Source organism: Monodelphis domestica, chromosome 2 (assembly GCF_027887165.1).
Source record: "Monodelphis domestica isolate mMonDom1 chromosome 2, mMonDom1.pri, whole genome shotgun sequence".
Taxonomy (NCBI): Eukaryota; Metazoa; Chordata; class Mammalia; order Didelphimorphia; family Didelphidae; genus Monodelphis; species Monodelphis domestica.
Window position 1 is genome coordinate 410,403,590 of NC_077228.1, and position 12,552 is coordinate 410,416,141.

Below are 12,552 nucleotides of genomic sequence, written 5' to 3' on the forward strand. Positions count from 1 at the left end.
TGAGCTACCCACCTGCCCCCTTGAGATTTACTTAATTCTTAATGGTGTTACTTGGTGCTAGACACATACAATTCTTTAAAAATCCACAATATAGTCATGAAGTTTTTGTATAAATTGTAAGTCTTTGATTTCTTCTTCCTAAGTCATGTTTTTCTATATGTCTGGGCTTCTAGCATCAACTAGGAACAATAAGACTAGCAAGCCTGTGAAAGTGAACCAAAAAGGCATCCTTAAAAGATAACTCCTCTTCCTAAGATCTTTTTAAAGAGTGTTTTTACCATTGAAACTCTTTTTATTTTAGTTTTTTTCAACTTTTTCTTTTTAATAAGGGCTTCATGCTGTTTAATAATCTTAAGAATGGAAAGTCATTCCTTAAATCTCTTTAACTTTTATTCTGGGAGGAACCTGCATTTTGAACAAACATTAACAGTTCTTTTCTTGAACTTCTTTTTTTTCTTCTAAGTATTTTCTTTTTCTTCAACTCAAACTATTTTCTTCTATAATGATGGGTGCAATTTTACACTTCCTATTTCGACCTCTTTTCAAGTACTCTCAAATTTGCTCTCTATAAATTCAAATTCAGGCCTTCTTCACAATTTCCAAATCCACCAAATCCTTTTATTTATTTATTTTCTTTTTTGCATAATATTCAGGACTGGATGGCATTTTAAGGGGTCCATTGAAAAGAAGAATGTAATATATGATTGTAACGAAATATTGTTGTACAATAAATAAGATGATGAACAGGACAATTTCAGAAAAATCTGGGAAGAAGTATATGAACTGATATAAACCTGAGCAGAACCAGGAGAACACTGTACACAAATAGACAAGGCAAAGATCTAAAACAACTTCAAAGGACTCATGATGAAAGGACTGATGGAGTATAAATGCAGACTGAAGCATACTGCTTTTAAATTTTATTTTTTTCAAAGATTTTTTTAGTGATATGTCTTCCTCTATAACATGATAAATATGGGAATATGTATTACATGATAACACATGTATAACATATAACATATATCAAACTGCTTACCATGTAGGGGAAAGGGTAGACGAGGGAATTCAAAATGTGAGAAAATGAGTTAAAAATTGCTTCTGCATGTCATTGGGGGAAAATTATTAATTAAAAAAATAATAAAAGAGGACCCTAAAAGACCCATCAACATGATGAAAGGACTCAAAATTATGTTACATATAGTTTCTTTCAAATATAAAAAAAGATCTGACTTGTTCAACAGTATATTAGAAAGCAGGGTTCAACCCAATTTTCTATAATTTCTTAAAAGGCAGATTTTTTTTACTCAAAACTGCATTAAACAAATTTTCTTTCTTTTTAAAGAATATCTTTTTTTTCCAAATTACATGTAATAATTTTTAACATACATTTTCTAAAATTATAAGAGCCAAATTCTTTCTCTGCCTTCCCTACCCTTTCTCTGAGACAGTAAGCAATTTAATCTGCATTCTATAGGTATGATCATGCAGAACATACTGGTCATTAAACAAAACTTTCTAATGGCAACATTCTAATAATGAAGTGGTGTACCTCAAAGATAGTACCAGCCACACCACTTAAAGTGCTCAAACCAGACGCCACCAATGAGGTGTAGGGTAGAGGCTTGTTCTCTGTTTAGGAGGCTTGGGCTCTAAGCTTCCCCCTAGATCTAAGATACAGGGAAGCCTGTACTCTTTTGTTGAACTTTTCTTTTGATAAAACACTTTAATTCTAGAGAGGCAGCTAGGTGATATAGGGGATAGAGTCCTGGGCCTGGAGTCAGGAATACCTGAGTTCAAATATGGCCTCAGACACTACCTGACACCCTGGACAAGTCACTTAACCTCTGTTTGTTTTAATACACTCGAGAAGGAAATGGGAAGCCGCTCTTGGCCAAGAAAACCACATAGACACGACTAAAGTGCTGTGGTCCCACATTTTAGTTAAATCTGTTTGATTTTGCAACATTTCTCTTTTATAAATTGTATTTTTTAAAAGAGGAGCAAAGAAAATAGAATGAGTTTCCTCAACATGATGTTGAGAACCCGGGTCTTCCTGAGTACAAATTCTGCTTATGATACTCTCTTATTGTGTGGTGATGTGGAAATGACTTCGCCTCTCTGAGCTTGTGTGCCTTCTGAGGGAAAAAAGAAGAGGTTTACTAGGTGTCCTCTGGATCCCTTCCAGCTCTAAATCCATGATGCTGTGACTCAGAAGATAGCCAGGTGCCCATAACTACAACTAACAACTAACAGAGTCATGGTTGTTATAAATAGGGATTCTGCATCCAGATGAAATGGCCTCTACTACCCCTTTGAGTTCAACAGTTCTATGATTCTGTGGTGCCTGGAAACATTCACAGAAAATAGTACAAGTGGAACTGCTCCATAATGATGACATCCTATAAGTTTATTAGGCATATGATGCTCCTTTAAAAAATAATGGTTTGCAAAGATCACTAGATTTCTCACAGAAAATCAGGGTTTAACGTGTAGCTTCCCACTTACTAAGCTGTAAGACCTACAGCAAGTCACTGAACCATCGAACACTGTTTATTATCTCCTAAATGTAAATACAGGCAGCTGAGTTCAGATCTAGCCTTACACAGAAGCCCTGTGACCCAGGCAACTCCCTTGACATTCACCTGGAAAATGAACTCAAGAAGGAAATGGCAAATTTGTCCCATATTTGCCCAGAGAAGCTCAAATGAGGTCACCGAGAGCCAGACACACCTAAAGAAATGACCAAACAACACCGAGATCTCTAACAATGCATTCTAACTTGCAAACTCAACAGCGGCACATGGGGTTCTTTAGGAGGGACTTTCAGGAAAGATTTGGGAGAGTGGAGGTGGGTCTGTGCCAGTTGGAGCCATCACTCCTGCCGGGGGTCGGGGGGGACTGGGGGCATCTCTTCCCTTTGTTACTGTGTCATGTCATCTAGGGCACAGAATACAAAAACTCAGTAGAAGAAATGATGGCGGCATTGGGAGTCAAGAATTATCAGGAACTTTATGAAAAGTTTGTGGTTGAGGAAGAAGACACTGAATTAGAGGTAGAAAAATTATAGACCTGATAGAAAACAGAGGAAGAAGCAAACAATGTAATGATCCTATCACACCTTCCTTTCTCTGACTTAGAACTTCTCACAAACCAGACTGTCAATTAACAAAATATATACAAGTTTTACAAACAAGAAAAGCAGAGTTGCACGAAATGGGCTTGATATAACAAACAGTACCCCTGGATTATAATTTGCACAACATCAAACCAGGAGACAAAGTATACTTAAAAATTTTCAATAGAAAACTGGCTACAGACAGGACCACATGAAGTATTGCTTATTACCCCAACAGCTATAAAAATTGCAAGGAAAGGCTCATGGTTCCACTGTTCTCACATAAAACCAGAACAATCCAACATCACTGTAACAGACATAGAAGAAGAAGATAATTGGTCAAAAGAAATGAAATGAAAATGAGAAATGAAAACAAACTGATTAACATCAAAAATTATACCACAAAGAAACAATAGTGACATATAATGTTCAAATCAATGACATCTCAGCAGTCAAGCATACCACAGTGATGAGAAGAAGACAACTTTCCAGCCCAGAGGAAAAGCATCCCAGAAGAAAAGATTTTAAACCAGCCCAGGGGAAAAGATTTTAAATCATCCCAGAGGAAAAGCATCAAGAAAAGCAGCTTGAGAGAAGAAACAAAGAGAAAAAGCTGAAATGGACAGCTAAGATTTTGAACTTTGTAAATTTGTTTATATAAGAAGAGAACAGACGGAAAACAGAACTTATATGTAAGACAATACAGTGAAAGCATAAAACAAAATTAATTTCACATATTAGGGAAATAGCATGCAATACTACATAACTTGGAAGAAAGAAGAAATCTATTAGTCAACATAAGAAGCGGAAATCTAGAGAAACTTGATAATTATTAATTCAATACAACACTATTAGACACAAAATCACAAACTGGCATATATTGGGAGGACTTATTTAAATAAACAAATGCCTGAAATTGTATTTATGTAAAATGTAAATATGTATATAGTTAGTTCCATAAGGTCTTGGGCAAATAGAAAGATCAATTGATATTTCTATTTGATTGACATCAGGATGGGGGAACAATGTATATTATCATATTATATTTAAATAATCTATAAATAATGTATATACTATAATTATAACTATACACTATAATTGGGTTAGTAACAGTGATAAGTTCTGTAAATACGTGGCATAGCATGCATATATGTTGTACATAAGATTAGGTTATAGATTAGATTAGGGATTTAGAGAAGAGTTATAATAACTAGGGAACACATTAGGAGTAAGTTCAGTTAAACATAGCATAGACAGTTATACTTAGGAATGGACTTGAGCTGCATTTGCAGATAGTAAACTTTTAATTGTTTATTGTAAAGCTGATGCTGAAATTGTGTTTAATGGAAATATATAGATAAAATAGTTTGCAAATAATAATAGATATATAAAATAGGAAAACTGTATTTGTTTAACTTAGCAAGAGTAAGGAGTATTAGCACTAAGATTCAAATTTCTTTGTAATCGTTTTGTTCAATCATTTATTGTACTGAATTTATTGTAAAACTTCAAAACTACCCTAACCCAAAGTTTCCTGCATAAAATTCCTTAGTTTAGATAAAGTTAGCATAGAATAGTGATAGTATAATTGAAGTAAATTTATTATTTTGGGGGGAGTAATTAGTAATTAGATTTAGTAGACTGGCAAATATAATAAAAATAAGTAACCTTGGGAATGTCACAAAAAAAGGGGATGATTGTGGAAAGGAAAACTGAAGCAAGTTTTGCCACCCAGATGGAACAAACAGCAGTTGGAATGTTAGAGAGAAGATATTGACAAAAATGATAGTTGGTGGAGGGAGGGGAACTTAGAGTGACAGTTGGTCACCTGATGCTCTCTCTCCTAGCCCTCAGACTGGAGGAGCCTCTTTCCCTGTCTTGAGATAGAAGTTCCTCTATTCCTGATTTTTCTAACTGTGTGCTCTACCTGGATTCCTGTGATGATGTCATCGAACAAAAGGATTGAAGGGGAGCGGTTTGAACTGTAAGGCTGGTCTTTAGGGGCGTCAGCCTCAAGAGACAGACCCAATCACCTCTGAAGGTCAGAACCTTTTCTTCCTCTTGCTGTTTACTTGCTAAAGACTTTGAACTTAAGAAAACTAGCACAGATTGGCATAGACAGGAATAAAAGAAACCCTCCACCAGCCTGCAAGGCCTGGCCTCAGCTAAAAAGATGAGAGAGACTCAAACCTAATCTAGATAAATCCCAATTCCCTATTCCCTGATACCTCCCCAATCCAAACTTGTTATTAAAATTCATCTTTATTTATATAATTGCAGTCAGATACTAGAACTATCATTTCAGGGGGACACAGAGGGAGATGAACTCAAGGACAGCCATTCAACCATAAACAGTCCTTATCGGACCCCTGCTGGGTGACCTTGGTTGGGGGGAAGGCTTGTCCCTTGGGGGGTCCATGCTTACCTGTTCTGGGGTATCTTTAGCATCAGTCAATAGAGAAGACATTCCCTCAGGCTATCACAGTTGGCCCATTTCTGGGAGCCCCATTTCTCAAAGATAGCCTCTCAGCAGGAGGCATCTCCTTTTACCTCACCAGAAGCCATATTCCCTCTCTCCCTTCAACTCCTCCATTCTCTGTTACAAGCCTTCCTTATCTCTTGTACTTCTTCTGTCCTCCACAAATCCATATAATTATTACAGTCATGTCTCAGTGGGTTGGTATCAACGAATACTGAGAGTGTGGGGTGGGCGATCATATGGTGAGATGGAAAAAGCCATGGCAATGAAAAGGAATCCTTCATGATAGAGAAGGCTTGATCCTAGTGACAGCAAACCTTTTAGAGACTGAGTGCCCAAGCCGCACCCTCACATCACATGGGAGGCCCCCTCGCCCCGCCTTACCCCAGTCAGGGGAGGAAGCGCTTCAATTGGCTGCTGGGGAGAGGGGAGGGGCATGGGAGAAACATCCTCAGGTGCCATGGAGAGGGGGAGGGGAGCAGCCCCCTCTAGCACATGGGCCATTGGTTCACCAACACAGCTTCATCACCTTCACACCTTGTCACTTGGCTTCTAGTATCAATCCACAGTGTTGCCATGAGTGAGTCCTTCCCCACCAGACTCCGATCCTCTCTGAGATGTGGGACAGGACACGGGAGGTTAGCAGGCATGGACGCTCCTGCTCCCAGCTCCCCTCTAGCCAAAAGGACAGCATTCAAGACTCCGCCCTGCTCTAGAAACACATCCCTGGGTGGACAGAGGGAGGCCATGATGTAGGCCTATGAAAGGGGCCAAACGTCATACAGAAAAGTGGCTTGTTAGCCCCCAGGGTCTGATATAACGTACCGTGACCGAGTCGAGTTTCTGTCTCACTTTCTGCATCCTCATGGACACTCGCGCAGCATTAATGAACTGGTCGGGACCAGATGTGCTGGTCTCTTGCATTAAGGAGTTGGTGCTAAAAATAAGTGGATTTCTGTGGACTCCGGTAGATGCGAGGGATCCATTGAAATCTTTGACCATTTCAGCCTCTTGCTGTGCAACTAGAAAAAAAAAAGGTCAAGGCTTGAATTAGTGATTAGGTCACTCATTAAAAAAAAAGTAATTATACTAAGATGAAATACACTGAAAAAGTTTTTAAAAATATGGTACATCAGCAACATTTAAAATGAACATATAGTATGAAAATATGTATCTCATGATAGCACATATGTAACCATTATTATATTATCTGCTATCTTGGGGAGGGGGAGGGAGAGAGAATATGGATCATGACATGTCAAAAAAGATGATTAACAATTGTATTTCCATGTGATTGGGGAAAATATAATAAAATTATCATGAAGGTTAAACACACATTCAAATTTAAAAATCTGCTCACTGTAATATAATTATTTACATTTAAACACTTTATAGTTTAGAAATTAATTAAAGGTCACCTGGGTATATAATTGAGACTTCTGGGCCATTCAATCTTTTGAATTTGGAAATAATCAGAAAAGGAAAATCTTATTTGCTTCTCCTCTTAGATCAAAGGGGTATATAATAATAAAAAGTGAAACTTTCATATATGTGTATATATATATATACATATACATATACATATACATATATATATATATATATATGGAATAGGGTAAAGTGTAATTATTATAAAAACATTTTATCAGGGGGCAGCTAGATAACTCAGTTGACAGAGTACCAGGCCTGGAGAAAGGAGATCCTGGGTTCAAATCTGGTCTCAGATATTTCTTAGCTGTGTAACCCTGGGTCAGTTACTTAACTCCCCATTGCCTAGCCCTTACTGCTCTTCTGTCTTGGAACTGAGACTTGGTATAGATTCTAAGATGGAAGGTAAAGGTCTAAAAAAATGTATTTTATCAGGTAGGCAATGGGGAACCATGAAGAGATTCTGAGTAGGAACATAATATGAGCAGACTTGTGCATTAGGAAAAATGCTGTGGTGGTAGTCAGGAGCCCAGAAGCCCAGAAGCCCCACCATGAATGGGACCACCAAATTCTTGCCTTTCCTGCTCTAGTCATCCAGATTCTCTACGGAGCAGGAGGCACACTGCTTGGATAAGCTAGGAGTCCCCTACTAGTTCTTCCAGAGAGATGGAGGGACTACCAGGCTTTACCGCCTTGCCTTCCCACGGTGTCCTCCAAGCCTTACTATGTGCCCCGTCTTTCTGCTCTCTAGCCTCCTAGGCACTGATGTCTCTCCTGCTAATAGACCCTAAGAGCCCCTGATCCTGGCTGTAAGCTGATGCTGGACTTTTTCTACTGCTCTGCAACTGCATTTTCTTATGTGCTGTCTCCTGATAGAGTGTGAGCTACTTAGAGCAAGAACTATCCAGCTTTTTTCTATTTGTATTCCCACCTGCTTCATACAGTACCTGGCACACAGTAAATAGTTAATGAATTGCTTTTTCATTCAATTCATTTATTCATTCATTTAAAAATTTTGAAGGATGGATAGAAGAGATTGAAGACAATCAGTAATCAATTAATAAAATACCCCAAGGTTAAACTACCATACTGTTTTCAAATATATATTAATACTTAACTTTGTGCTAACACTGTGCTAAGCACTGGAGAGAAGGAGAAAGAAGGGTAGTATCATAATCTAGGAAGGTAAAGGACTGAATGAATTTTTTCTCTAGGTTTATATTCTATGTTTTTGTTATTTCAAAATATAAATAATAACACCAAACCTCTAATAAAATTTTAAAATGTGTTTTTTTCTTTCTTTTGTTAAATATTTTTGATTTACATGTAAAGAAAAATTTTATAATAAAATTTTAATAAAGCTGTGGGCACTTTGAATCATAAATATTAATTTTTCAAAAGAACATGTGCTCTTTTGTCTTTTTTCAACTCTCATAAAGATACTTTAAAATTTCACTTCCCACTTTATGGTTTTATCAGTGAAGCTTTCAAAAAAGGCTTTTGAAAACCATTTTACCATCTATCAAAATATTTTCTATTTTTACTGATAATAGAAGCAGTGATACAGAGTGAAATGAGAAGAAACCTTGAAGTCAAGAAGACCCAAGTTCAAGTCTTCCTTATATAAATGGAGGCTAAGAGGGATAATATTATTCATTTTATGATCACACAACTATAGTAACTATCAGAGATGGAACTTGAACCTAGGTTTTCCTAACTCCAACTATAGTACTCAATCTGCTAAATCCATCCTATTTATGACTGAATTTCTTTGCATACGTATTAAAAATGGGGTAGGAGGACAGAGTGTTTTATATCATCATTCTCTGCATTTCCAAATGACAGTTCTGATGGCACCACTATTTTTTAATGTGAAAAAATAACCATAAAGGGAAATGTATAAGTAAGTTACTTCTCCACTGTGCTAACAATAGAATTCCTCTTTGATTTGATTTGGTAAACATTAACAACTCACCTGTGGATAGAAACCAGAAATGTCGTGTACAATTAATATAGTATAAATCACTTTAAGGCTTACAAATCATTTTTGTGCAAGATTTGTTGTTGCCAGTGGTCCACTTTAATTCTAGTGAGCCCTCATGAATAGGCAGTTTTCACATGATGAAATCAAAACTATGAATAGACACATGAAAAAGTGTTCTAAATCCCTCCTGATTGAAGAAATGCAAATTAAAACAACTCTGAGGTACCATCTTACACCAAGTGGACTGGCCAATATGACAGTCAAGGAAAGTGATGATAAATGTTTGAGGGGATGTGGCAAAATTGGGACACTAATACGCTGCTGATGGAGTTGTGAATTGGTCAAACCATTCTGGAGGGCAATTTGGAACTATGTCCAAAGGTTGATAAAAGACTGTCTGCCCTTTGATCCAGCCATAGCACTGCTGGGTTTGTACCCCAAAGAGATAATAAGGAAAAAGACTTATACAAGAATATTCATAGCTGCACTCTTTGTGGTGGCAAAAAATTGGAAAATGAGGGGTTGCCCTTCAATTGGGGAATGGCTGAACAAACTGTGTATCTGTTGGTGATGGAATACTATTGTGCTGAAAGGAATAAAGAAATGGAGGATTTCTATTGTGAACTGAAATGACCTCCAGGAATTGATGCAGAGCGAAAGGAGCAGAACCAGGAAAACATTGTACACAGAGACTAATGATACATTATGGCACAATCAAACATAATAAACTTCTCTACTATCAGCAATGCAATGATCCAGGACAATGCAGAGGAACTTAGGAGAGAGAACACTATCCACATCCAGAGAAAGAACTGTGGAAATGGAAATGCATTAGAAAAGCATATGCTCAATCTTGTAGTGCGATAGGGATTTTAGGGATTAGGGTTTTGATGTTAAGAGACATAGAAATATGTTTTGAACAATGATACATGTATAACCCAGTGGAACTGCTCGTTGGCTTTGGGAGGGAGGAGGAAAGAGCAGGGGAGGGGGCATTATGAATCATATAACCATGGAAAATATTCTAAATAAAAATTAAAATATAAACTAAAATAAAATTCTAGTGAAACCTCTTATTTCTAACTGATTCCATCTGTGCTTTTCTGCATCTGGATGCTGTATAGTAGCAGCAGCAGCAGTAGCAGCAGGTTTTAGCATCAGTAAACATGTATCCAGCAGAAGAGGAAATTCTGAAGGTAAGCTATTGCTTCTGGAGTTCTCCCTCCCTCATCTTCTGACAAGATGTAAGAGGCTACAGAATCAGAGTGAGTAAAAGTGTTCCTATTCAGTTCACAGGCTGGACAGCCCTCACCAGAGGGAATCCTGCTCTCCTATGTTTAGTAGAAGAACTGAGAATGCCAAGGAGGGAAGGTGATTCCCAAACCATTTACTGTTGAGTAGCACCTGGGACAAGAAGCTGGAAGAAGGTTATGATAAAAGTTCCAAGTCTCCTAGCACACAAAATGGTTAAGCACCATTCCCAGTCTTTAGGACCTTTCCTTATTTCTGGAATTTGATGCTACTACAAGAGTATTAATTCCTTACATTTGTATAAAACTTTAAGGTTTACAATGCACTTTCTTCACAACTTCATGTGGTGAGAAGCATGATTATTTCCTGATTTTTCAGAGAAGGAAAACTGAGACTCAAAGGTGAAGTGGCTCATCTAAGGACAAATGCCTATTAAATGTCGAGGGGAGGAGCCAAGTATGTCTCTTGGATCCAAGTCTAAAATTATTTTCTATATATCCTGTTGCCCTTAAATATGGTGGGTTGGTCTTGGGGGTCAAATCACTGCAAAGTCAAACTGCAAAAGTGATCCTATTCTACCCTCTCCCAACCCCACCTCCCACCCAAGGATACATGGCTTATATAAATATCATTAGTGTATTATTTCTTAATGTTTATCTAATTTTTTTTTCTTTCAGCAAGATATCATCTCTTAGGAACATGGCCCAAATTCATATTGGTGATGTAATGCAAGTTTGCTTAAGGACAAAAAAAACTTTTCAGTTTTGTTTTTGTAGAACAGTTCTTTGAACACAGTAGACATTTAACGTTTATAGAATAGTATATTTGCTAATCTCTTAAAGAATATATGCTAGCCTTTGATATTCTATTTCTCTGTCATTCCAATACTATACTAGCCACTCCTAAGCAATATTTTATGAAGAGATTTCAACTTGGGGGCAGCTGGGTGGCTCAATAGATTGAGATCCAGGCCCAGAGATGGAAGGTCTTCACTTCAAATCTGGCTTCAGACACTTCCTAGTTCTGTGACCCTGAGCAAGTCACTTCACCCCCATTGCCTAGCCCAAGGATGGTGAATCAATGACACAGAGTGCTGTCTGCGGACACGTGGCCACCCTCCTTCCCTTTTTTCCCCCACCCCCAGAGTTCATTACCAGAAAGGCAGAGGGACTCATGGAGTTGCTGCCCTCCCCCTCTCCACCAGGCTGAGGACATTTTTTCACATCTCTGCCTAGTAGCCCAATAGGAGGGTTTCCTCCCTCTCCTGTATGGGATAAGGGGAGTGGGTGGGGCACAATCAACACTGGGTGAGGGGGTGGCCCCCATGACACTTGGTCTGGGGGGGAAGGGCAGGCCCAGCACTATGGTTTTAAAAGGTTTGCCATCACTGGGCTAGCCCTGACTGCTCTTCTGCCTTGGTACCAATGCACAGAATTGATTCTAAGACAAAAGGAAAGGGTTTTTTTTGGTTTGTTTCTTTAAAAAGGAAAAAAGAAAAAAAAAGAGATTTCAACTTTATACTGCCAGTGAAGATGTTTAATTTTCCTGGTGCTTCCTAGTAGATTCACTCTGTTCTGCTAATAATATTTGGATTTAAATAAGGCCTAAAATTCTTTTTGTAATTTTTTGCATTATTCTCATTTTATTCTAAACAAAATACATAACATTTGCAAAGAAAGTGATATTCCCATTTTGAAGATGAGGAAATAGATGAAGGAGGTGTTGTGCCAGTCATAGAACTGGGGATGATTGACTTTACCAACTGCAACATTGCAGAACTAGCTATGGATGGTTCTATCATCTCCATGTCATGTAGCTTTGAATCTAATCCCTCACACCTAATTTTTCAATACATGTCCTCACCTCCCAACTCCTCTCTAATTGAGGTCCTAAATTCTTTTCTATTATAATAACCTCCCAATTACTCTTCTTTCCTTCCACAATTCTCCTAAAGAATCTTCCCCTGTAGTACCTGCTTCATAGGGTTGGAGTTAGACTTAAGATATTATAAACAAAATAATTCAAGTTTATAAGGGTATGTCAATATCAATTACTATTTATACAATTTACTATCTTTTTTGTGAGGCAGTATGTTGAACGTTCTTTTCATCAAAAAGACACAAGCTCAAATCTGACCTATGAGAACAAGGATAGAGAAGTTATTTAACCTCTTACCCATTTAGCCTGTCTTTCTTATCTTATACTACTCTTTTTTAACTTCTGGCCAAACTCAATTACTTTTTTCTGTACTGCTTTCTCATCTTTGTGGTTTTGTCACAACATCCCCATGACTGG

At 37.7% G+C, this 12,552-nt stretch overlaps 1 protein-coding gene across 4 annotated transcripts in view; it reads right to left on the reverse strand.

Moving 5' to 3' along the window:
- Positions 1–12,552, reverse strand: part of AHI1 (Abelson helper integration site 1) — a 278,473-nt gene that overhangs the window by 197,802 nt on the left and 68,119 nt on the right. For all 4 annotated transcript variants that reach the window (XM_007484594.3, XM_007484595.3, XM_007484597.3 and 1 more), the window contains one exon: positions 6,420–6,616. In XM_007484594.3, coding sequence (XP_007484656.1) covers positions 6,420–6,616 — 197 coding nt within the window. The remainder of the gene's footprint in view (positions 1–6,419; positions 6,617–12,552) is intronic.